Source organism: Patagioenas fasciata, chromosome 1, assembly GCF_037038585.1.
Source record: "Patagioenas fasciata isolate bPatFas1 chromosome 1, bPatFas1.hap1, whole genome shotgun sequence".
In the NCBI taxonomy this organism is placed as follows: domain Eukaryota; kingdom Metazoa; phylum Chordata; class Aves; order Columbiformes; family Columbidae; genus Patagioenas; species Patagioenas fasciata.
The window spans coordinates 77,698,475-77,725,781 of NC_092520.1; the positions used below are offsets into that span (position 1 = coordinate 77,698,475).

The 27,307-nt window shown below is 42.9% G+C and overlaps 1 protein-coding gene across 1 annotated transcript in view; it reads right to left on the bottom strand.

The window, feature by feature from the left end:
• CD58 (CD58 molecule) overlaps window positions 1-27,307 on the bottom strand; it is a 73,733-nt gene that overhangs the window by 35,081 nt on the left and 11,345 nt on the right. Inside the window, exons 2-8 of the mRNA XM_071809433.1 lie at window positions 23,076-23,355; window positions 22,160-22,434; window positions 19,163-19,267; window positions 16,788-16,847; window positions 16,526-16,582; window positions 11,249-11,314; window positions 10,848-10,913 (exon numbers count right to left, since the gene is read on the bottom strand). Of these exons, the coding sequence (XP_071665534.1) occupies window positions 10,848-10,913; window positions 11,249-11,314; window positions 16,526-16,582; window positions 16,788-16,847; window positions 19,163-19,267; window positions 22,160-22,434; window positions 23,076-23,355 (909 nt within the window). The remainder of the gene's footprint in view (window positions 1-10,847; window positions 10,914-11,248; window positions 11,315-16,525; window positions 16,583-16,787; window positions 16,848-19,162; window positions 19,268-22,159; window positions 22,435-23,075; window positions 23,356-27,307) is intronic.

Genomic DNA, 27,307 nt, shown 5'->3' on the forward strand with positions numbered 1-27,307 from the left:
TGAGGTCAACCCTAAGGCAAAGCTCCTCAGAACCTTATTTACATGCTCATTGTGGTCCATAGAAATATTTAATGTCCTTGTACCTATGCCACAGTTCAAACTGCACCCAGAGACCATGGGAGCATGCAAGCTGCTTTGGGTGTTAGTAAATTAACCTGCTACTGCTTGAAGGGCATTGCCAACTTGTGTTCCAGCAGCAGTGTGCCACACAGGGTGTGCATCACCTCCCGGCAGTCTGCCAGGTGTTACCAGCTCCTGGTTTTAAGGCATAGATACAAGTTTGCTCAAAGGACAATTGTGCCACCTGCTGCTGTTCCTGCTGTCACTGGCTTTTGCTGCAATCCTGCTTCCGGAAGCCAATCCTCACAACTCTGCCTGTGGAGCTCCATATGAAGTTGGCTCTTGGGCACCAACAAAGGTTCTTCCAACTCACATGACAGCTTTCAAACCATAATCTATTAGAGAGCGTTCCCAACAACTGCACAGCCAACAACAAAGTGAGGATGGTGTAACTTTTCAACCAGCACAGCTAGATCCAGGACAGGGCGTTTTGCAAACAACTGAAAGCTAGCCTGTGCACAATGCAAAGCTACTTTGACAACTGTGGTTTGAGTTTGATGCCCCAAATCCATAAAATCGGGTCTATACCAGCACCCAATCTCTGATCTCATTTATTCTTGGATAAACGAAGGAACATTTCCTGCAGGCATTGCTTCTGAAGGTTAAAGAAAAGTAGAATTGGGACCAAGGTATCCATTGGGATGTGTCTTGTGAGCACAAGTGCTTAGCAGCAGCTTCTGTTCACTCTGAGTTGCTGTTATTAGCAACACTCAGGTCTCAACATCAGCATGAGCTGGGTCTCTGGGGTGTTGCAAGGCAGGCTCGCTTCCTGGAATACAGTCAGCATTTCCTAGACTCAAGTTGTACACAAGCCAAAAAAACAACTGTTTGCATCTCGAGTGAGTTTTTCTCTTTGCTCTTGGAAACTGCCTAGTTCTGTATTCACTGTAACATAAGACTGGACACAAATTTTTCACACAAAAATTTATTTAGTTATTGTGCAGCAGACACTGGGACAGAGGGACATGGGTAATGGCATGCCAAATGTAGTCACAAAAACTAGCAGGAAGTCAAGTCAACTTATTTTCCCAAATGTCTGGCTTCACATCCCTCTGGAAAAAGAAAATCAATCTACCCATCGTAATAACCAAAATAAAAACATCACCAATAAAAAAATCCCTGAGCTTCACTATTGCTTTGAGAACTGCAAAGTCTGTCATTCTGCCAGTGAGCAGAAGTTTCTCATGCACAGCAGATACTGTGCAAAGTGAGTGGGTGAAAGCAGGCAGTGAGACACTGTAAAGCCTGTAGCTCTCAGTCTTACGTTAGCCTGACATAAAAGTGGGGTTTTCTACTTCCAGTGAAGCTCTAAAATTCTGTGAATTATGCTGAAGTCTTCTGGCAACTGTGGTTAATTAACCACAACTGTTTACTATTTTTGAAGGCTGTTGCTTTTTGCTTTGGAAACAAAGTCGATGATACCAGGTGTCAAGGAATTCTCAAAACCACACCCTATGTGAGACTTTTGCATGCTGTTTAGTATTAAATTGCACAGGGTGAACACAGTATATTATATGAACAGGTATAGTTTCTGGGAGCAATTTCAGTCAGCTCTTCCAAACAATATTTTTTTTGACCATTATTTCTCAAATTAGTAACAGAAAGCAAGTCTTCGTCCAAGCAGGAAAACAAGCTACAGGTTTACCTTTACCACAATACACATAACAAATGACATCTTTGTGTGGAAATTTATTAAAAAGTTACTAAGAAGTAGAGAGCATCACCCTGACAAACCTGTTGAAGTTCCAGTAGAGATGGACGCTCGGCTCAGGAGCTGTGACATATATATATGTGTATATATATACATAAAAATATATCCCTTATATCACTTTGGGTTAAAGATTAGTTTGAGGATTAGTGACTGACTTTTAAGGTTAAACTAAAAGTGTGGGAATATATAACAAAAATATATGGCACCTTAATGTGTTTTTTTTTTTTTAAATAAATTATGAACAAGTATTTACAAACGGCAGTAGAGGTAGGATAGTCCCACTCTAACAAAAGGTCCTGTTGAACACTCCTGCAATGCAACTGCAATTAGCAGAAGAAATTGTGCAAGTGCAAGTAAACATCTAAGTGGTGTGTGCATCAATAAGGAAAGATGTCAAGTTTTCTGTAGGGTCTCTGCTTCCTGCAACAGGACTGGGCATAGGCATAAGTCACCTGTGATCCTTCTCATATTGTTACTAACTGCTAGGTTTCACTACCAGAAAAAGTGCACAGGACTAGCTTAACTGTCCTAGAGAGCTGTCTAATGCAAAAATCTGTCGACAGGCTGGCCAAGTTCATAAGGAAGGCTCTGACGCAGGAATGATTGGGAGATCAGAATCCAGAGCTTAGTAGTGGACAGGGGTCCAAAGTAAAGGGCACAGGTGACAGGAATAAAATAGACCTCAGAAGAAGAAAAAAAGAGAAGGCAGAAGGAGACATGAAGGTACATGCACAAACACATGCAGCATGGAAAGCAAGCAGGAAGAATTATATTTCTCCATGAGCTTGCAGAATGACAACATTGTTGGAATAGCTGAGACATGGTGAGCCAGTTTGCATGACTGGAGCCCTGCAGTGGATGTGCAGAAGCCCTCCAGGAAAGTCATGGAGGGAAGAGAAGAAAAGAGGCTACCCCTCTGTGAAAGAGTGGCTTGAATGTGTGGAGTTCTGATACACAGCAGGTGACAGGGTGGCTGAGAGCTCGTGGGTCATGGTCCCACAAAAGGCCAGTATGGATGACAACATGGTTGGACCATGCTACAGTCCACCAGATGAAGGTAAGGAAGGAGTTAAAGGTTTCTCTAAACAGCTTAAAGAAATCTCTGACTGGCAGACTGGCACACGGGGGAACTTCTGGCATCTACTGGAAAGGCAATGCAGCAATTCAGGCAGTCAGGAAGATTTTTGGGCAGCATCAGGGACAACTTCTTCACACAGGCTGCCAGATGCTCCAGTAAGGGCTGATGTGCAGCTGCGTATGCTGCTCACTAACAGAGAAGGACTAGATGGGCATATAGTCACGAATGGCTGCCTTGGCTGTAGTGACCAAGAAACAGCTCCCAATCCTGAGAGTTGAAGGTGAGCACCAGAATACAGGCCCTGTGCTTTCAAAGAACAGATTTCTACTTATTCAACTAGGTAGGATCTCATGGGAGACAGTTCTGAAGAGAACGGAGCTCAAGAAAGCCATTAGGTCTTTGGGGAGGACATCCTCCAAGCATGAGCACACACCATCCCCATAGTCAGGAAAACAGGCAGGCAAAGCAGAAGATCAGCTTGGCTAAGCAGGGAGCTCCTGTCTGGGCTCCAGTGCAAAAATTGCTTATACTGGATATGGAGGCAGGGGCAGCCTGCAGTGGAGGAATTTAGGAACACGGTCCAGGCAGGTAAGGGTGGTGTCAGGAAAGTCAAAGTTCAGCTATATTTAGACTTGCGAAGAACATCAAGTGCAACAAGAGCTGCATCTACTCCTATGTTGACTGTAAAGGAATAAAGGAGGAAAACTTGAGCCTGTTCCTGAGTTGGTGGGGGTTGATTTCAGGATATCAGACAGAGAAAGCTTAGTTACTTGATGTGTTTCTTGCCTCACTCTTCATTAACAAGGTCTCACAGGCTCCCTGCTCAGTCAAAGGGCTCAAAAAAACCTACCAGGATTATTTGGGAAAACTTGATCCATGCCAGTCTGTGGGACTTCAAAAGTGCTATGAGAGCTGGCTGATGATAATATGAGTGCTATCACCTTTAAATGACCTCAGAGATTGGGGAACTCCCCGACAACTGGGAAAAGGTGCATTCATTTTTTTAAAGGTGCCAAAAGGTCAAACTGGGGATCTAGAGGTTGGTCAGCCTCACTTTCATCTCTGGGAGAATCACAGAGCCGGCCCTATCAGGATGTATTTCTGGGCTCGTGGAAGAGAAAGTTGTTGAGAACAGTCCGCGTACACTTAACTAAGGGTAAATCATGCCTAACCAACATAACTGCCTTCTATAATGATGAAATAAGTAGATTTATGGATGAGGGGAAATTAGTATTTTTATACCCTGTCATTAGCAAGTCTTTTGACACCATCTCTCAAAATATTTCTGTGTCCAAGTTAGAACATTATGGCTTGAAGGGGTGAACTAGACAGACTGTTGCATGGATAAGGAATTGGCTGGATGTCCATGTCCAAAGAACTACAGTCAACAGTTCAGTGTACAAGTGGAAACAATTAATGAGTGGTGTCCTGCAAGGTTCTGCACTGGGACCAATACTATTTAATATCTTCAGTCACACAGATAGTGGGGATTGAGTACACCCTCAGCAAGTTTGCAGATGACACCAAGTGCATCTTGATGTGATCTGTGGTGCAGTTGGTACTCTCAAGGGAAGGGATGCCATCCAGAAGTACCTTGATAAGCTTGAAAAGCAAGCCCATGTGCACCTTGCAAAGTTCGGCAAGGCCAAGTGCAAGGTCTTGCACCTGCAATTCCTAATATCAGTACAATGTGGGGCATGAATTGAAAGTAGCCCTATGGAAAAGGACTTGGATATACTAGTGGACAGCAAATTAGGTATGACCCAGCCAATTGCACCCTGGGCTGCATCAAAAGAAGCATGACCAGCAGGTCAAGGGGGGTGATTCTCTCCCTTGACTCCACACAATAAAGACAGGGACCTGTTAGACCAGGACCAGAGATGAGCCACAAAGATGATCAGAGGGCTGAAATAGCTCTCCTATGAAGGAAGGCTGAGAGAGTTGGGGCTGTTCAACCTGGAGAAGACTTCAGGAAGCCCTTACTGTGGTCTTTCAATACATAAAGGGAGCTTATAAGAAAGACAGAGAAAATATTTTTACCAAAGCCTGTAGGACAAGGGGCAACAGTTTGAAAGAGAGTAGCTTTAGTTTGGATACAAGGCATTTTTTACTATGCAGGTGGCAAGACAATGGAACAGGTTGCCCAGAGAAGTTGTGGATGCCCCATCACTGGGAGTGTTCAAGGTTAGGCTGGATGGGGCTTTGAGCAACCTGATCTAGTGCAAGATGTCCCTGCCTACATGAGAAGAGTTCGACTAGATGATCTTAAAAGGTCCCTTCCTACCCAAACTAGTCTATGACTGTATAGATAGGCACAGAATTGATTGGATGATTGGGCTCAGATGGTAGTGGCTACAGGTCATACTCTACCTGGGTGGCTAAAACAAGTGGAGCACTACAAGGGCCTATTTTGATACTGGTCCCATTTAACATCTCCATCAGTGGTCGGGAGGAGGGGATAAAGTGCAGTTTTGTCAAGTTTGCAGATGACACCAAATTGGGAAGAATCAGTCAACATGCTAAAGGGCTGGGCTGTCAGAGAGGTCTAGACAGGTTAAAATGCAAAGGAGGAACCACTTGCAATAATACAAGCTAGGGTCTGGCTGGCAGGGGAGCAGTTCTGCTGAAAAGAAGCAGGGGGATCCCAGTAAGCAGCAAGCAGAACATGAGCCAGCTGTATCCCCTGGAAGCAAAGGTGGCCAACAACACCCTGGGCTGTATTAATAGGAGCTTTGTCAGTATATTGAGGGTAGTGATTGTCCCCCTCTACTCAGCACATATTAGACTGCATTCAGAATGCTGCATCCTATTTTGAACAGCTCCAGGAAGACAGATATCAAGTTCAAGCAAGTTCAGTGGAGGGCTACCAAGATGGTCACAGCACTTGTACTGTGAGAAAAAGCTGAAGGCACTGTGTTTGTTCAAGCCTGGAGAGCTTCTGATCTCTGGTTATCCTTGTCAAGCCTTCATGATTCTTTACACATAACAAGTTCAAAATCAACTGAAAGGACTTTCAGCTTTCATTAACAACTGGCATGCAGCTTGATGTTTTGAAAACATTAATACATTATATTCTTTTATCTTTGATTCTTTTGAGCTCCAGTGTATTTACAACCTCAAAGTTTTCTTTCCAGTCACAGGCAACCTAAAAACATACTATCAGTCTTTAGAAATCGGTAGGTTGATCCTATCTTAGAATAACGTGAAACAGAATCTAAGAAAAACCCAAAACAACACTAAAAGTGCAAAAATATCAAAAGTTCAAGGAAAAAAAAAAAAGCCAAGCTGCTGCTAGGAGTGTCAGCTTTGTTCCAATGCAACAATAAACTAAACCGTGGCTTTATCACAAAGTCAACCACCATCAGGAGACGATCAATTTGCCAGTCTTCTGCCAACTCCAGGAGATAGTTATCTTGGAGAATATTCGTCTGAAGCATCAAGTTCCCGCTAGATAACTGAGAGTAGCAAATGGGAACTTCCATTCACCCGGAACAGTTGAAGGATGAACCATCTTTCTTCTGACTGTAACAAGGTACTGATCCATAATTGCACAAAAAGCTGATCAGTTTTTGATTGATCCACATTCATGCAAATGGATATGATTTTGTTGATCTCCAAATACCAATTATAAAAACGGCCTTAGCTCTTACATTTTGTGTTAGTAGAAAACTGTTTCTTAAAACCATATAAAAAACAACATGAAAGATTTTGTTCATGATTCAGCCTATTTGTCCTCATGCAGTGATGCTAGAAAATGGGGCTGCCCCTTCTGAGAAAAATAAGAACTGTAAACAGCTCAGTCTTAAAAGCACTTCTCTGTGGATTACTTCAGTGCTGGTGGAAAGCCTCCAAGAGAAAAGATAGCAGCTCCTTCATCATTGAATTCTATGGCTCCTCTTCCACTGTTGTTTGGTCTACAAAGCAATTATTTGCTTCTGATTTAAGATCTGAGGCAAAAGAAAAAGCAAAGCACACAAGTAAATTTTTATGTCTTCTCTTCTAGAAATTAAACTAGTAATGCAAGAATACTGCAGGCTTTAAATACTAATAAAGTGTGAAGATTAGTTAAGACATTGTCACGTGATCCAAAACAATCCAATTTCAGCAGCCACGTGACCCGTGGTATCCACTAGCCGCTAGTCATTTCACCCAAATTATCTGCTTATGGTTAGACATGTTCCTCCGCAATTGGAGCGGGTTAAGAGCATTTATCACTTACTGCCAGCCATCTGCTAAGCAGGTGGTTACTTCTGAGACTGTTTTGACTCCATGACTTTGGGTCACATAACAAGGCACTTAAGACACCATTTTTATGCCAAAGTTCAGGTCTAAAATCTTAGTATCAGCTATGAACCATACAAGCATGTGAGGCTGCTGCTATTTCTTCCACACAGTAATGCCAGGTACTTTTTGAGTTTTCTCTTTTAAAGATTGCAAACTAAGTTCATATTTGACAAGCAAGGAAACTGGAGGCAAAGGGAAGTTACAGTGCAATCCACCAAGTTCAAGACTACATGTCCAACACAACTCACTGCATGCAGCATGCATCAACCTCTAACCAGGCCAGTTTCCAAAAAAACCATACACATACACTTATATTGGTGTTCCTGTCTTGGTACACACAGGGCAACAGTATAAGGGCAACCAAATGGATGTGCCAAGGCACCGTGTCATTCAGTCTTTGCTCCTATTTGATAGCACTATCCCTCCCACTAGCACCTAGCTCAGCATCCCTCCAACCTAGGATAAGATGCCAGGAGACAGGCAAGGAGAGCAGGATATGTTGACACATGGCACTCATCTCTGTAGACAATGAGAAAAAGAAAAGTGTCCCTAGTCTGGTTCTTACAAGGTTTCTGGATAGGTCTGAAGTCCTTTTATGATTTGTATCCTTAAAATCCAAGCAGGTTTACTGCTTTACCTATGGCTGACTTATGCCAGCTTAATGACAGCACTAAAGAATGTGACTGAGAAGTCAGGTTGGGGGTGTGGGGGCATGCTATTTGCTTGTGTCTATACAGTGAGAGGGCCTGAATATGAAATTAGTGTTCTCCTTTCATTTTATAGCTGCAGTGATAAGCATCAGGTTTCACACTCCCCATAGAACACCCAAAATATTCTATCCCCACACAGCTCACAAACAGCAAAGAACGCACATCTACATCCGATGTCTTGACATGACGTAATAACATAACCGTTTCAGATGCCAAACCTTTAAGCACGACATAGGAGCACAGCTTAGTCAAATGAGTAGCCCCTGCAAAGCAGCACATTACGTAGGCCAAGCGTAAAACACTGAATTACTTACTTTGGTCTTTGGTGTTGCTCCTTGGCAACTAACAGGATCTGACTCAGTTATTACAAGATACCACAGCTTCCTCTCCAGTTACCCAGCCCTATTTTAAGTCTGTTCCTTCTTTCTTGAACATTTAATCAGCAGTTTCTTCTGCATCACAGAGTCAGGTGTCTTACACTCAGTCCCAACTCCCTCCCACTCATCCATGTTTTTCGACATTCAGATAATTTTTTTTCACATTTTCAACACTGTCTTCAGCAAATATTTGAATGTGATTGCTTGGCTGGTAATTTAACAAAAGAATCAAACCTGGAAGAACAGAAAACCCTGCAGTGGTGAGGTGCCACTAGCATCCCCCATGCATGTTGAGAATCTTTAAATGGATTATCAGTATTGGTCTCCAAAACAGCGTTTGCGCGAAGCAATCGATTGTGGTGCAGGAAGAAAATATTTTTACACCATTAATAAAATTAAAATACTGTTTACTTCGTCCTTATCTCATCCTGTTTTAATTTCTATTTTTGTGGATGTTTTATTACTTACATAATACTTAAGTACAGTAGCACATGTATATAATTTATAAATAAATATACATAAATTGGGTGTGTATGTTCAAAATATTTTACTGATGGAGTGCACAACCAAAAACGTTTGGAGGCCACTGATTCATGACAAAAAGCAGAAACCAGCATGAAGCCCCCCCCAGTTACACAACTTAACTAAGGCCTATATGATGGACAAAACAGTATTTTTCCTTTTCTTTTGAGGAAATGAAAATTGTTTTCAGTCAATCTGCAAACTTAGTTTCCTGCCAAAGAAAAATCCTTTGATACAGACTGCCTTATAGTGCAAGTCTCTCACACCAAGATAAGTTGATTGCCCTTATTAGAAGGATTCAAAGTTCAGCAACAGTCCTCAGTATCATCTTAATCTATGTAAACTTTGCAGGTGCACCAACAATGAGAAAGTTCTATTACATATTTACCCACAGTTTTCTTTGGAAAAATCTAACACAACTGAGTCAATTTTTTTCTAAGCAGGCCAAACACTTCAACTATATCCTGTGGGAATCAAGGAATTAATTATTATTGCTGGCAGCTGATTTCACTTCCCCATGCTGCCATTGAACCTCCTAGGTTAGGGAAATTACTTCTACCTCCACCACCTCGCTGCCATGAAGACCAAAGACGCTGAGATACAGCACTATGCTATGGCTTCAAATATTCTGCCTGGAGCCTTCCTGTTTCACAGATAGGACGTTTGGCTTTTCTACAGATTAATGTTCAGCATGACTTTCTGCAATACTACCAGGTGCCTTGGGAGCCAAACCTAGAGTGCAGTAACTGCTTTCTTGGCACGGGCTTGACTTTCCTGTGTTCTTTGCCAGATTTAGAAGTCTCAGGTATACCTTTCACTATAAACTAAAGGTCAATGATCTCAGCTCCAAACCTATGATCTTTAATACTTCTTGGGAGTCACTGTGTAAAACTGCATAGTAACAAGAGTGAAAACAGTCAGCATTCCATAGGCTTTTGCTACTCTAGAAAAAAAGATAAATCTACAGAAACAAGTATTCTGGTCTGGATGGCTGACAGACTAATGTAAGCCCTTGCCTGTGCAGTTTATTGAGGGACAGTGCTTATATCCTTCTATTATCAGATATGGGACAGGATTAATCTGAGTTTTTATATTCTCCAAGCTGATGTACTCCAAGAAGCAGCTGTGTGACCTCACAGATGCTCTGGTCTGCACACACACCATAGAAAACAGATAGAGAGGGCAAAACAGCTTGGGAGATGAATATATGGATGCCTGTTATGCCTCCATGTTAAATGCAGCATACAGAACTGATGACTGAGTAAAGGTTCTAACTAATTCATGGAATATGAAACAACTGCTGTGAAACATTGTGTCCTTGCAGCCTGAATGTCACTAATATCCATAAGATGTAATATTGACCAACCATTCTCCCACACATGGTAATAATCACTTTTCTCATTCCATGTGTCAGCCCTCAGGCTTGCTGGTCTGTTCATTTAGAAGAGCTTTCACACCATGTCCATGTGTAGGTTTAAAAAGAAAAAAAACACAAGAAAAAACACCAGTTAAGTACACTGCATTTTTTGCGACCAAAGATGACTCATCTGCACACCTAAGCAATAAAAGTTCAGTGTTACACAGTATCTCTCTACTTCAGTATGATGTTCAACGGCATTCATAATTAACAGGGTAGAACTGCAGTTCAGAAATCTGACACAAAAACATACTACCTTACTGACACCTCAGCCACTATAAGCCTTTATCACTTGTTAAGACACAGAATAAAGTAAAAATGCAAGCATGAGCAAGAGGTGTATTATTAATGAATGTTAATGTAGTAATATTTAATCCTACAGTTTTGAACTGGCTAAATTGGCCAGTCTTCTGAACTCTTCCATCAAAAACACCTGATTCCCTAGTGCATATCACATACACATGTACCCACCACACATGTCCTCTTCCTTCCTAATAATTCTCGCTGTTTTCTACTTGAGCAAAAAAGGAGTCAGGATTATAACCAGCCTGGCCCAGCACTGCCTCTCCCAGCCTCTGTGACGTTCTGTACACTCTCCCACAACACAGGGAGCTTCATCCTCACAAACCTTTGCTGCAGCTGGGAGAGTTGCTCAGGTGCTCCCCTTTTCCACCTTCTGCATTCCCGGTCACTTCTGCAAGGACAACAGGCAACACTCAGACAATCCTGGAGCTCGCAACACTCCCCCTCTCCATCCCAGATGGATCATGAGTAATCTGTCTGAGAGGTGGGCCATTTGTTCAGCATCAGTAATAGCCCTGACCAACACTGCCCACCCCAATGGAGCCACCATACAACACCTCCCCGCTGTCCTTCATACCCAGCTCCGCAGTGTCCTCATGGTCCCCTTCCAGACCCCAGGAAGACCAAGCACAGTTGGCACCCATGATGCCACCCATAACTTCACATCAAGAAGCGCTAGGCAAAAGTCACAACAAACAAAAACCACTCCACAGCACAGGCACTTACCTCCTTCATTTACGTCACAGTCATCTGCATGTTTCATCAGCAAGCTGCTGTTCTCCTTGGAGATGTCTGCAGAGAGATAAAAAGACAACTATAGTTCCGTGCCTTGCTCAGCTTCAAGGTACTGGCATAAGAGTGAGTTACTAGCTACAACTCAGCATGTTGCAAACATTATCAGCTAACACTAGAAAGTAAACACCTCTTCCCCAGGACAGTCACACCACAGCCAGCTGCACACTTGGATGTTCAGGGTGCTGTTCTGCAAGGCAGAGTGTTCTGAAAAGAGATCACAGTAGAGCTACCGTCCTCCAGAGTGTACCTCACTGCTTAACTTCACACTGGTATCAGTCATTGCTTAGGGATGAGTCGCCAGCTACAATTCATAATCCACACAGAATCATTCAGGTTCACTCAGGGAGGGAGCCCAGGAGGTCTCCAACCCAATACTCTCATCCATGAAAGCTCAATATTCAGTTCTAGACAGGTTGCTCAGGTCTGCCTCCAGTCAGTTCCTATAAACCTCCAAGAAGAGAAACTTCATCATGACTTCACGCAGCCTGTCCTAGTGATTAGTTATGATTAGAGGCAGAAATCTTTCTCCCCGTATCCACACAGAATCTCCATTGCCTCATTTTAGGACCATCACCTTGATATCCCACTAATACATCTCAGTAAACAGCCCACCTCAGCCTTCTTATCAATATCCTCATAGATATTGGCAGCTGCTGTTATGTACCCTGAAAGCCTGCTCTTCTCTGGGATTGAATAAGCCCAGTTTCTTCAGTCTCTCCTCACTGGTGGCACTCTGCTGAACTTGCTCTGATTTATCAGCACTTTTCCAGCACTAAGTTGGCCACAAACTAGATGTAATACTCTACATGTTATCTAACAAGTGCCAACTAACGGAAAATAACCACTTCCTTCAATCCACTGGCTTAAGCACTCCTTAAAACAGCCTGGGATGCTATTAGCCACCTTTGCTGCCATGAACTCCTAGTTGACTCCTAGTGTCCTGTCCTGTACCTTTCAGCAAACTTGCTCTCCTGCCAGTCAGTCCCCAGCCTGCACAAGTGCAGGGTGTTGGTCCATACTGTTGCAGGACTCTGCATTACCCTTGCAGAATTTCATGAGGTTCACACAGACCTCTACCCCTCCAGCTCCCCCTGAACAACAATCCTGCCCTCATCCTGATTGACTGTACTCCACATTTTGCTATCACCTGTAAACTCAATGACACTGTTTTCTCACCATTGTCCAAGTCACTGAAAAAAGAGACCTCTGTAGCACTCCACTTGCCACTACCTGCAGGCCTGACAATCTAGCAAGTTTTCCACCCATGTAGACAGACATTCATCCAGACAGGACACCGTAACTTAGGACTCTATAAAAAGCCTTGCTAAAGTCAAGGTATATGACACCCATTTTTCTCTCCTCATCCACAGATCTAGTCATTTAATCCATAAAAGGTTGTCAATTTAGTCAACTACGATTTACATGTAGTCTCAGTCATCATCTTGTGTAACCAGAAACATGTTCCAAGAAGACTTGCCCCCTGATTCTCCCACACATGGAAGTGATAACCTAGCAGAGGAAGCTGCTCTCATTGTCCTGGTAACACCATACTGGGCTTAAGCCTCCCTGAGCCTCAGCTTTCCTGACACCATCCTGGGCAGTGTTCCTAAATTCCTCCACTGCAGGTTGCCCCTGCTTCCAATTTTTGCACTGGAGCCCAGACAGGAGCTCCCTGCTTAGCCAAGCTGATCTTCTGCTTTGCCTGCCTGTTTTCCTGACTATGGGGATGGCGTGTGCTCACGCTTGGAGGAAGTCCTGCCTAAAGGCCTGATGGTTCTCTTGAGCTCCTTTGCTCTTCACAACTGTCTCCCATGAGATCCTACCTACCTGAATAAGTGGAAATTTGCTCTCCAAAAGCATGAGGCCTGTACTCTGATGTTCACATTCCTCATTCCTTTCAGGATCAGGAGCTGTTTCTTGGTCACTACAGACAAAGCAGACATTCGTGACCCCATGCCCCCATGCCATCCAGTTTTCCTCTGTAAGTGAGCAGCAGGTACAGCTGCACATCAGCCCCTGCTGCAGCATCTGGCAGCCTGTGTGAAGAAGTTGTCCCTGGTGCTCCCCAGAAATCTTCTTGACTGCTTGTATTGCTGCATTGCCTTTCCAGCAGATGTCAGGGAGGTTAAAAGACATACACACACATAGAGTACTGTCTTCCACTAGAGACAATGAAGGTGAGACTGACTCCATTTCACAGAGGAGCAATCTCTCCAAACCAGGCTTCCTATTGTCATAGCTTCCTTTTTGCCACATCAGCTCTTGCTCCCTACTTAAGTGCTTTATGCAGACATACTGGGACTGGAGGTCCTCTTGCAGACATCTCCCAACAGGCAGCACTAACCAGAAGATCAGAAGCCAGTACTTCAGCAGGGACTGCCACTTGACCAGTATTCTCATAACACTCTGACTGGGATTATTTATTTGTTTTAAACCCCAATGATATCCAAAACACAGATCTGTGAGCTCTGCTGGGGTTATTTCCAAGGGTGGTAAAAAAGCAAGACTCATTCTGTCCTTAACTACAGCCTGAAAGCTGGTTAATTATGCTACTGAAACTCCTGCACAGAGGACAGGTAGTCAGCACTCATGGCACAATCCCATCCAGCACCTCTATTGAGAAGCATTACACACAAGTCGCTCTCAGTCTTCAACTCCAAGGGATCCCAACCAGTTTGCCCACTGAGTCATTACCACTGACTGCTCCACAGAACAGGCACTTACGTTCCCGATTTACACAATTGGTAACTGGCTCCTTGTCTTCTAGAGCACTGTCCTCCTCATTCACTTCTTTGTCTGAAGAGAAATCAGAGAACTGCAGTCCCCCGGGAGCATGCTCTGTTGCTTCTTCCCCACACCAGCCCAGGTCATTGTGCCATCCAGAGCTCAGCAGCACACCTTCTCCTCTGCAGCTGTTACACACTGCTGTACCACCAGTAGAAGCCCTATTTAGAATGGCTTTGTACAGGCATTATAGAGAACATCATAGCCTTGCTTGTGTGCTGCTTAGGTGCTGCGGGGTGTATTGCAAAAAGGTGCACTGACTCCCTGATGTTCCAACTCTATACTGCAACAAATAACATTTTATTTGTTCCTCTAGTCTCCAGACAACCTTCACCTACAGACCTGATCCTCTTTTGCCTGAACTGTACATTTCCGTCCTTTCTTCCGTAAGACAGACATAAAATAAACCTCCTCCTCCTCCTATATCCATGTCCATGTATGTAGCAATAGCTTATCCATGTCTATGTATGTACAAATAGTTACACAAGTGATAAGACAATCCCATAGTACATCACACCTTTGCCATCAGCTACACAACCCCTGTTTCTTCAGATAAGGAAAGCTGTTCTATGCCCATTACAATTCATGCAGGAAGAATATGTGGCAAAATCCAGGGATTCCTGGGTTTCCTTTTCCTTACTGTCATCATTAGCAATTTTTTCACCAAGAACCTCATCTTTTTTTTTTTTTTTTTTTTTTTAACCTCCGACCCCATTAAAACATTAAGAAACTTTAGAAATTACATATAAAGAGCAACTTCAGAATCAAACATACGGAGCAATCCAAGAAACATCGTGCTCTGGCCTTGTGCTAACTTCAGCAGTTTGTGTAAGACACCAGACAGAGAATCCCACACAAAGCCACTGTTAGTCCAACACCATGACACTTCAACATGGCACTGAGCTTGTATCTGATGGCAGGAGCTTTGGCCATTTGGTCTGGTGACCTCCGTAAAGTATTTCTGAGAGTCTTCTCCGGCTCTACCTAATCTGCTTGACTGCCTGATTGCATTTATTTCATAAGAACGGACTACAGTGGTTCAGGAAGATGCATACGTGTTAAAGCTGGAACACGTTAGCATCATTCACCCTTGTGAAAGGAGCACAGCCGAAAGGAGCTGCCCCCCTTCCCTAGCTGTTCGCCCTGTAGAGTGATTCCCACACACCAACACATAGATGTACAAGCCAGAGAACTGAGTAAACTTGCTGCAGATTAAAGTGGTAAAAGAAAAAAGTGAGCAGGATTAGAATGAACAGTAGAAGCACAAGTGGAGATCTGGACAGGGAGACAGCAGACAGCTCTGAGAATCTGTACTGCTTGCAGAAGGGCATCTCGTAAAGAAATCATGGGTAGGCAGCAGACTGGTAACTAATGGAAAGAGGTGAGAAGTTCCTTCGCTGACTGTCTCCTTCCCTCATCTTGACTGTTACAAGGAGAAGACAGGTCTGTAAAATAAAGAGTGAATCAAAAGGTGCTGCCAACAGATTTTTTTTCTCAAACAACTGAAATGGGTTAGAGAAGGAAAAGGAGACAATTGCACCTTACCCACAGCATGCAAACATGCACCAGAATCATGAACCAGCAAAGTTCAGAGTTCTGCAAGGACCAGAGTTCTACACACCAGATTAGCAACGTGCCCATCTTCACCAGTCTTATTTTTCAATATATGACCAAGGTAAACTAACAGCAAACTCCTGCCAGTCTGATGTGATAATATCTTCAAAGGTCATAATTAATTCTATTGCTACATGCACAGCACCAACCACAACCACTAGAATCACCAAGCTTTCCAAGTCAAATTCAATGCACAGAGGAGGAGGCTAGCTGCCCGATTTCCAAGATAGGTCAGCAAGAAATTGCCATGAGGGCCACTGGGAATAAGCAATGTATTACATTCATGCCCAGCCCTAGGCACTTCGTATGAACACTGGGTTTAGATAAATAATCAACCAAATTTATGAACGAAGTTTATATAAATGGGACAGGCAGGAAAGATTAAAAGAGATGGAAGAAATATTAACCTCATTTCAGCATGCAAATCAGCCCTAACCAAACAAGTAAAGAGTATGTTCTCCAACAGACAGATTGCCCTGTAGTGTGCGCTTTTCCAGCCCTCATCCTGAGGTCAGCTCGCATTCTCCTTTGGAGGTGAATTCTGCTTCTGACAAAGAGAGCTGCCGACCAGGTAAAACTCAGGCCATTCACTGTCAGTAATTCCGCCAGTTCCACTAACACATCCACTAAGTTCAGGTCACTATAATTATCCAATATTAGACCTCAACTGAGGCTTTGAGGCCACACATGCACAAACTGAAAATCAACTCAAAAAGCTTACATGCTGCAAAAAAGGAAAGAGCAGATCAAACACCTTGTTCCAACCAAAAGCAGTTTAAAAACATCTATACCCCAATACAGATTTCTTACCTCTGTGTGAGTTAGGCTGTTCTTGGCTGTCTGCAGGGCAAAGCAGCTGATGTTCTCCTATAATGAAATTTGGTTTAGAAAGTAAATATTAGTGACCTAGGAAAAAAACCCTATGCTCTGTAAAACAACTAAGGCCTGAAAGAAAACTTATTACTTTACCTCTCCAATTAAAGACTGTACTGTCATAGAGAAAAAATTTACAAGCCTAGACCAACTTAAAGCAATAGTCTGATTGCCATTTGTGACACTGTAGCTCTCTTACCTGAGCCATGCACCGGACTGTTCTTCTGAGCAGCAATTCCTGTTCCCAGTTTAGTTCTACCTGCACCAAAACAAATAGAATATCTGGAGAAATTACTCAGAAATAAAGTTTTGTGCCTTTGGAAACTAGCTGACAGCCTCTATCCCCCACTCCCCAGATTAAAAAAAATAGTTAAAGAAAAAATCACTGCGGACATATAACTGAGTACTTGACTTGAGGAAAGAAGCAGCAGTCAAATACTGTTTTGGGGCAAAGACAATTGGTGATCAACAGAATGGGCCTCCTGCAGCAACAAGCTGGAACACACCAAACCAAATCTAAAGCAGAGTTTAGCACTTTGTGACTCTGAGTCTTGTTTTTAAATCAGCAAATCACATCTTTGGTTTGATTATATCTATGAAGTGCTTGTCCTACTGAGGTATAACAAGTTTATTTTGTAGCATGGTCAAACCTTTGCTGTTTCAAGGGAAGTAGTTGAATTGTTTCGAATCTGACTGATGGCTAGTTCTGAATGACGTTCCTCACACATTGATACCAAGCACAGTGTTGTTCGACATCACCAACATAGACAAGGGCACAGAAGGCACCCTCAGAAAGTTTGCAGATGACATCAAACTGAAACAAGCAGGGGATATGCTGGAGGGCAGGGCTGCCACCCAAAGCAACTTCAACAAGCTGGAAGAATGTGCTGGCAGAAAAGACGTGATGCTCAAAGGCAAATGTAAAGTCCTACACCTCTTGAAATCACCCCAGGGAAGAGTACAGACTAAGCTCTGCCTGGCCATAAAATGGCTCTGCAGATAAGGACCTGGAAGCCTTGGTGGATGATGTGTTAAATATTGGTCAGAAATGTGACCTTGCAGTAGGAGCCTACTGGGCTGAGTTAGCCGAAGTGCAGTCAGCCCATCAACGGCAACAGTTCTCCCTCTCTGTTCAGTTTTTGTGACACCACATGTGGAGTACTGTGTCCTGTTTTAGGTTACAAATAAACGAAAAAAACCTGACATTATGAAGCTAGTCTAGCAAATGTCCACCAAGATGTTTAAGGGGCAGAAGCTGTGCAAGGAGGTGCTGAGAAAATTTGGTTTGTTGAGCCTAAAGAAGGCTAAGGGGATGGCTGATTACAGTCTACAACTAACTTCCACAGAAAACAAAGGAAACTCCTCTCAGAGGTATAGAGCAAAAAGACAGGAGGCAACAGCTGCAAGTTGTAAAAGGGAAATCCCTAACAGAAATAAGAGAAATACCCTTCCCCACAAGGGTGATTCAGTGCTTGAACACATGCTAAAAGAGGCTGGGGGATTTCCATCCTGGAAATTATTCAAATTTTGATTGGACAAGGCCCTGTGCAACCTGATCTAGCTTTGAGGTTGATCCTGCTTTGAACAGCAAGCTGGATTTGAAACCTCCAGAGATTCCTTCCCACCTAGTTTATTTTACAATTCCATGCCAACAGAAACTAAATATGAGAATGATCAGAAAAGCATAAGGTCCATATGCAATATACAACAATGTACACTCTGATCAGAGTCTCCCTCGAGAATACCAATTTGCCCTTCCTAGATCACAGATGCATCCCATGCTCTTCACCCTGAAGCCACCCCTAAGTGGTGACCCCACCCAGAAGCCAACAGGAATTGTCCATGAAGAACACTCTAAGGATGAAGACATGTATTCCTGTTTGGGACTCTCTCAAACACAAAGAGAAGAAATGGTGTGCACCTCTTTTTCAGGTCAGAATAAAATGTGACATATTAACCTAAAAAGGTGGCAGCAAGAAACACACCGTGATATAGTTATCATTTCCGAATAAACTGTCAGATTTACAAAAAATATATCTAAATTCAGTGAAGGAACGAATCAAGAAACAAATCTAGTACTCCAAGATGAGGGCAATACAGGCTGACAGGAGGCACAGAAGTCTCTATGTATCAGTTGAGCACACTGAGTAGTCAGATTAAACTTGGAATAAGGTTTTCAACAGGCCCTGGTATTGGCTTGTCCCAACAATAAGTCTGATCTTAAGAGCAGCTTTATGATGCTCTCAAAACAGGCAGCGAAAGCACACTCAGGTAGGAATGGGAGAGGCCATAAATACTCGGTAAGTGGAAACACACAGTAAATGAAACATCCAGTTTGAAGGAGAAATATACAAACTACAGTGCTTCCCCAGTACACAGAGCCCAGTATCTCAGTACAAGGAAGTTCAGTATATTATTTCCTTCAAATCTATTAGCCTTTGCCTAAGTTGTACTTGTTTCTACTACTGTATTTACAGTACATCCCACAGTCAGAAACTTTCATACATTCTACAGAACCTTGGATAAGCATTATCTTGAAGACTGTTAAGCTCAATTAGGAAATGCTATATGTACCTCTTTTGCGCCAGAGGACTAGTATTCCTACAACTGAAATTAAGAGAACAGGAACCAGAAGACATGCAATAAGACCAAATCTGCTTCTTTTGTGATAGCTGTATCCTTTAAAAAAAATAAATAACAACTGGTTAGTTAAAAAGTAACTGTGTGATACACAACTTAGTAGAAATACCACCCTGAGTATGTTTTACAGAAATTTGCTTTTAAAAACAACCTCAAGAAATTAATGCAGAGTCAGTTCTTAGGAAAACCCTAAGTCAGTTCCTGGAAAGTTACATGGTAAGTACGTTATTTCAGTGAAGGCACATCATTGCTTGAAAGGTAATGGCTATTGTATCTTTTGGCCTATGAAAGGTCAAGCCAGATCTCAGGTAAATGAACTTTCAGCAAATATCTTGTATTGGGTTTGCATGGCAAGGTTTTGGTAGTACGGAGGCTGCAGGAGTGGCTTTTGGGTGAAGATGCCAGAAGCTTCCCCCAGTCTCTGTCAGACAGAGCCGGTGCCAGCCAGCTCCAAGACAGACCCACCATTGCTCAAAGCTGATCCCGTCAGCAATGGTGGAGCACCTCTCCAATAACATATTTAAGAAAGGGTAAAAACTCCTGCACAACAGCAGCATGGAGTGAAAATATGTGTGAGAAACAACTCTTCAGACACCAAGGACAGTGAAGAAGGAGGGCAGGAGCTGTTCCAGGCACCAGAGCAGAGATTCCCCTGCAACCCATGGAGGACCCCACACCAGGGCATGTGGATGCCCAAAGGAAGCTGTGACCCTGTGGGAAGCCCATGCTGGAGCAGGTTTGCTGGCAGGACCTGTGGCCCCATGGGGGACCCACACTGGAACAGTCAATACCTGAAGGGCTGCACCCTGTGTAAGGTACCCATGCTGGAGCAGTTTGTGAAGAACTGCAGCCCATGGGAAGGACTCACCTTGGAGAAGTTCATGGAGGACTGTCTCCCGTGGGAATGACCCCACGCTGGAGCAGGGGAAGAGTCTGAAGAGGAAGGAGTGGCAGACACAACATGTAAGGAGCTGCCTGCAACCCCCATTCCCCATCCCCCTGTGCTGCTCAGGAGGAATAGGAGGTAGAGAAATCGGGAGTGAAGTTGAGGGTGGAGGAAGGTGTTTTAGATTTGTTCCTGTTTCTCATTATCCTACTCCTATTTTGACTGACAATAAATTAAATTTTCCCTAAGTTGAATCTGTTTTGCCCATTACAGTAAATAGCTGAGTGGTCTCTTCCTGTCTTCATCTCAACCCATGAGGCTTTTGTTGTATTTTCTGCCCTGTTCCACTGAGGAGAGGGAGTGACAGAGCAGCCTGATGGGCACATGGCACTCAGCCAAGATCAACCCACCACATACATTTCTAACAAGTCTCTAACAAGTATTTTCAGTGAAGGAGGAAGAACTCTATACCGATAAACCATGAACATGATTTTTGCACAGAAGTGGGAAATTTTGACCATTAGGGACTGCCTTATACACCCTACAAACCAAATAGTTCCAAACGTGATCTCATCCTACGGGTACTTTTGTTTGCCTGTTTGTTTGCTTTTGTTGGTTTGTTTGATTGGTAGGGGTTTTTTTTTGTTTGTTTTGGTTTTGGTTTTTTTTTTGTTTAGGTTTTGGTTTTTTGTTTTGTTTTTGTTTTGTCTTAAAAAAAAAACCAAGCCTCAAGCTGATCTGAAGCTCAACTGAGGCTGTCCGAAAGCAACAAGCAAGAGCAGGAACACTCTCTTCTCCTTTTTTTATGTCTGTAAAGGAGGAAAAGAAGCATGTTCATTGAGTCATGAACATGCTAGATGAGAAATTCTTTTAATCTAATGGCTCCTAGATGACTCACTTGAAATGTTGGGCAGGGAAAAATTTAATGAAATATCACTAGGGAAAGTGTAGAGTCTTGCATCTAGGTAGGAACAAACCCAGGTTCCAGTATAAGTTGGGGAAAGACCCATCAGAGAGCAGTGTAGGGGAAAGGGACCTGGGGGTCCTGGTGGACAGCAGGATGACCATGAGCCAGCACTGTGCCCTTGTGGCCAGGAAGGCCAATGGCATCCTGGGGTGTATTAGAAGGGGGGTGGTTAGTAGGTCGAGAGAGGTTCTCCTTCCCCTCTACTCTGCCCTGGTGAGACCACATCTGCAATATTGTGTCCAGTTCTGGGCCCCTCAGTTCCAGAAGGACAGGGAACTGCTGGAGAGAGTCCAGTGCAGTGCAACGAATATGATGAGGAGAGGCTGAGGGAGCTGGGTCTCTTTAGTTTGGAGGAGACTGAGGGGTGACCTCATTCATGTTTATAAATATCTAAAGGGTGCGTGTCACGAGGATGGAGCCAGGCTCTTCTTAGTGACAACCAATGGTAAGACAAGGGGTAATGGGTACAAACTGGAACACAAGAGGTTCCATTAAATATGAGAAGAAACTTCTTCACAGTGAGAGTGACAGAGCAATGGAACAGGCTGCTCAGGGAGGTTGTGGAGTCTCCTTCTCTGGAGACATTCAAAACCCACCTGGACACATTCCTGTGTAACCTTATCTAAGTGCTCTTGCTCTGGCAGGGGGATTGGAATAGCTGATCTTTCGAGGTCCCTTCCAATCCCTAACATTCTGTGACTCAATAGTTTCATTCCCGTTCATGGAAAGCAGTACAAAGAGCACAATAGTCATTAGCATTAATTGCACAAGGCCAGAAGATTCAGAAGAGACCTTCTAAGTGTGCCTCCCTCTTTATCATTGCTCATGTCAAGTCATAGGTGAAAGTTTTTTTCTGTTGAGATCCCTGCAAAAATTTTCTTTCCACAGGGGATCAGACTGTCAAACTTATACCTTTCCACAACCCTAGGCACACTTTCAGCAGACAAATCACTTCTGATGCTTTTTACTCTTTAAAATTTACTTCCTGAGAAGTCAGTATAAATCTTACAGTCAAAGTCCACGCTGCTTCCCAACCTAGCCTCTCCGCCTTGTGTATAAAACCTGACCCATTCATTACCTTTTTCATCTGGATAGCATTGGGCCAAAGAGATTTCAGAGCTCTTTTCCGTTTGAGAGATTTTAATGAAACATGTGACTTTCTCAGAAGCATCAACTTTCTCCTTAGGCATGAAAACTTCTTGGGTCTGATAAGTTCTTGGTATGCTACTGAACTTCCAAGCATAATTCAAAGGCTTCTGGAAATCTGCTGTACATTTTAACAGCAGGCTATCACCACTGACGTTGCAACTTATTTCAGGTTCTGAAGGGGGAGCTAAAAGGAGAGAAAACATTCTGTATTACTTTAGTTATGAACTGTGCTGAATTTTAGCACTGCACAAAGGCTGGAACAACAAGAGCAGCAGAAAAATACATAGATAAATGTGTACGTGAGAGGTGTGTGTTTGGTGCATGTGCGCAAGAGAGAAATGCATTTCTAAAAGTGGTCCAGTTTGTGGTTCTTCTGTGTTGAGTTTGAGACTCCTCATGGTTCATTGTTAATAGGACTAATATATAGGTTGGTAAAATATGTTTCCCAAAGACCAGCAGTGAAGCTGCATAGGTCTGCACAGGATGACGCCAGATATTCAAGCACATACAAAAAACCTGCAGGAGCATCTTTAGTAGATGCGTACTGCCTGGGATAACTTGGTCAGCTTGCTCAGAGTGTTTGGGTATCTACCTGAAAGTATACAATGTGCCATATGTGCCAATGTGTCATTCCAAGGCTAGTAATGATGGGCACACAAATTAGATGCCACCTTTGAAATTTTGTTTGAAGTGCCTCAGCAGCTTGATAATAGAGCCAAAGAAGAGCCTGCTCTGTTTTTGTTTGTTTCTATGACAAATAAACAATTCCCTTTCTAGCTTTCTTAAATAAAGCAGATCAAATTCTTTATGCAGTTCTTCCCCTACTTACCCAACACAGAAAGTACGAAGCGGGAGACATTTTTTCCAGTGAATCCATGTAGTCTAACACATATGTGCCACCATCACTGTTTTCCAAATTAAATATCGTCAAGGACCCATTCTCCTTGCTAAGGAAGCCTCTATTCTTGAGAGGATCAAAATATGTTGTTTCATTTTGCCCTTCCCATTCAGCCACTTTATCCTTGTTTTTTGTCCAAATAATTTCCGCTATTTTTTGATTTATTTTTACTGGAAAAGTAAAATTTTCTCCCGCGATGCCAAACACGTCCTCACAGTGAATCTGTGCTACAGGGGGAAAAAAAAAAGTTATTTTAACAATTGTTTTATAAACTATAGCTTGAATAATGCTGTATGCGCTATCAGATACATTCAAATTTAGGTTAGAAGCACATCACAATGTCAGGAAGTAAGACATGAGTCAGTTAAGAATTACCCAAACACATCCTGTCTGCACAATCACGTGACAAGCACTGCAAAGGGATCCAACTTCCACATTCTGGTCCCAGGTAGAATCCTCGTCCTCATCTTCCCTAACCTAAGCTCCTCTATACTCAGTACTTTCCCTCTGTTCACTCCAATTAGGCCTCCTGTGCATGGTCTGGTGAAAAAGATGAAATGAAGATTTGTTATCACAAAAGCAAAATCTATCTCAGCATCTTGTTGCAGAATGCAGACGCTCCCGCTGAGCAAATAAACTGCAATTTTCCCAGCATGAATATTCACAGAGTTAGTAAAAAGCACACTTCTGACAGAAAATTGCTACTCGATTCAAAGCACCTGCTCTGAAATCACAGAAATAATAGGGATTTCCTTTGGAAATGTCACTTAAGCAAGTTTATTTCACAGTCAACCTATGTGAATTAGCATCCCAACCTCAGAGATCTAGCAGAGCTGCAAGCAAGAAATGGGACCTGTCCAGAAACCGTAACTGCTGTCAGTTTTGAATCAATCATATTCTGTTAAAAAAGGCCCATTCAATGTAAATAAACAAAAAACAACAACAAAAAAGAAGATGGAAAATAGATTTTCCCTAGTTTTTATTAAAAACCGCTATATGTAAAAAAAAAAAAAAATCTACCGATCTAACAGATTAAAACAAATTCTGCTGAGGGGAAGGGATACTGTAAACCACTAGCATCTCTGTGTCCCTGCTTCAATCTTCACCAATCACCTCCTACTTCCAAATAGCTCTGAATTACTCTCAAAAAAACCCAAAATAAAAATCACTAGTCTACTGCCATGGCAGATATGTATGTAGACATAGACAAAAACATGAAAACATGTCAATACTCAGTTCAAGTTACACTTGCATTAAGGATTCAATTCTGCTCCATGGTACCTGGTAACCTTTTACTACTAAGCTGAAAGAAGAGCATGATTAAGATATAAATGAAGTCTCATGTTAAGGCAAGATTCCCAATATGCACTGTGGAAAACTTCTCTTTAAACAGTAACTGTACATGCTGAAAGAGAAGTATTTCAGAAGCCTATTCCTCAAGCCAGCAGCTCCCAAGTGACAGGTATTATTTCGGGTTTGTTTCGGGTTCAACTTTTTTTTTGATTCCTAAATGGCATCAAGTCAAGAACCCACCAATCCATCTATCATTCTGTGCTTCCCTTGTTTCTCATGTCATCATCATATGAAAACTTACTGCTGTTCATAAATCAATGCAGATACTACAGCTTTATCATGTCAAGACAAGAAGTCACTTTGCTGTATACAAGTCCAGAAAACAAAGAGTAGTCCATCTTGCTCCACATCTTATCACCTTTCCACACACATTAAAGCAGTTGGGAGGTCATCCAGGCCAGTCGTTAAGAAGATCAGCTTCCCCATCGGCAAGGAACAAAGCTTACCAGCACACTAAGTGTCCTGCTTTTCTGCCTGATGCCACCCCATAGAAACAAAGACTTTCTCAGAAGGCAAGCAATTGGAAACACACTTCTGTGTGCTTGGGTACAGAACCGCACGTACAGAAGGTCTTCTCTTTGCCTTACTTCTCATGGACTATCCAATTTGTTAGCAATTTACCCATGAAAGTTTCCATGCCATTACAGTTTGTACTTCCTGCTGTGTGCCCTTTGATCTCTTCCAGGAAAAGCAACTGGAAAAGTAAACAGGGTAAGGAGGGCTCAGTTATCAGTCACACATTTTTTTCAACACAACGTACCTGCCTTTGTCTTCTATCCTGTTCAGACAGGTTTAAACATGTCATTTTCTCCCACTGCTCCAGTATGAGCATCTCTTTCTACCCATCTCAGTTTAGAATTTCCAGAAAAGATAAGAACCCAGGAGCTCCAACATTTGTGTTTGGAGACCACAAGAATGCAGGATGCTGGGCAAGATGAAACACTGTTCTGATCTGATCTGATCTGATGAAGCCTGAAGTCTCTAACAAGACTTTTGTTTCACAAAGGCAATTTCTAGGGGTGAGTTTTCCTCAAGAAGTCATCTCTCGCTGCCTAGGGACCTGTAGTATTCCCTGCATGGAGAAAAAACTCCCTGCTCTACCCACTGTGAAATTCTACCTCTCAGTAAATTTGGCTCACAGACTCCTCAAGTTTGGTGAGTCTTGAGTTTTGGCTCACCAAGCTGTGGTGGCTTAACATCAGCACACACAACCCAAACTACAGTGGCTGCTGACAAGAGCAAGGTAACACACCTCTCTACTGTGACATGCGGAATAAACTCTACAACTCGAGTTATAAAGCAGGTATGTTTATTCTGGCGCCAGTACGCACGGGAATCTTTTCCAAAGCATGCATCCCTTTGTTTCAGAAGGTAGCCATTTTTATGTTAACACTTCGTACATATTCAGAATAGGGGTTGGATTAATACAATTAGTCCCAGGAATAAGTGTGGCTATTATAACCATTTCTTGGAACTCATTATCATAGGACTCCTCCTCTTGGTGCATGTGCATTGTCACCTGCAGGTCGTGGGCTGGGGTCTTTCGGATGAGGGCTCGCACTCTCCCTTGCTGTGCACTTTTTACCTTTGGTCTGGTACACTGGGTTGGCTGAAGCCCAAACTGCTGAACTGGTTATAACTGGATTGTCCTCCTCCAGTGTGCTGAAGGTTCCCATTATCTCATCCACCAAGGATGCAGCTGGGCCGTTATCTTTGTTAGTTAAGTTGTTACATCCTTAACTGTTATCGGGCTACACAATACATTGCTGCCTATACAGTAATTTGCTCACTATACAATATATCAATTCCCCCCTTTTCTTAGGTCACGTGTAAATTCCTTTACTAATTTTCTATAATACGCTGTTACTTTCTATGCACTTCATAAAATATTTCCCTGATTCAACTTTTTGTTGAAGCTGGTGCTTTTTCCATTAAGTCCATTGTCCCTTTGGTACAACATAAAAGGCATCTAAGCCAGATAAAGATTAAGAGGCTCAATACAATTAAAATAATTACCAGTACAAATAGTTGCTTGAGCCATACAAGATCCGGTAGCCATGAAGTGAGCTTCTCCCAGAGGTTTGTGAACCAGGAGGAAACTCTGCGGGGAGAGCCCGTGTCCCCCTTTTACCTCTAATACTGTGGATACTGTGTGGGATATTAATACTCCTAATTTTCTGGCCTAGAGTGAATTTACATGCTTCTTGTATGTTTAGTACCAGTGCAGCTACTGCCCTTAGGCAGCCAGGCCATCCTTTATTCACTTCATTTAGTTGTTTAGATAAGTACACCACCACCCATTTGTATAGCCCCAAATTTTGGGCCAGAATTCCTAAAGCTATCCCTTGCTTCTCATGAGAGAAGAGCCAAAACAGTTTAGTGGTATCTGGTAACCCCAAGGCAAGGGCCTCCATTAGACTCTTCTTTAGTTGCTGGAACGCTTTCTCCGCCTCTCCATTCCAGGTGAGACCCTTTGGGTTAGCCTTTAATAGTTCATAAAGAGGTTGTACCAAGAGTCTGTAGTTGTATATCCCTAAGCAGCACCGTCCTGCCATTTCTAAAAACGTACAGAGCTCTTTAGCCACCTGTGGTTGAGGAGTCTGACAAATGGCTTCTTTCCTTGTTCTTCCTAAGGTCCTTTGTCCAGCTGTTATCTTATATCCGAGGTAGGTCACCTGTTGCTGGGCCATCTGGGCTTTCTGTGGAGAGACTCAATAGCCATTAAGTCCAATAAAATTTAACAGACTGACTGTCCATATTATGCATAGCTCTTCTGTTTCAGTGGCTATCAACAAGGTGCCTACATATTGTAACATTACTCCAGTT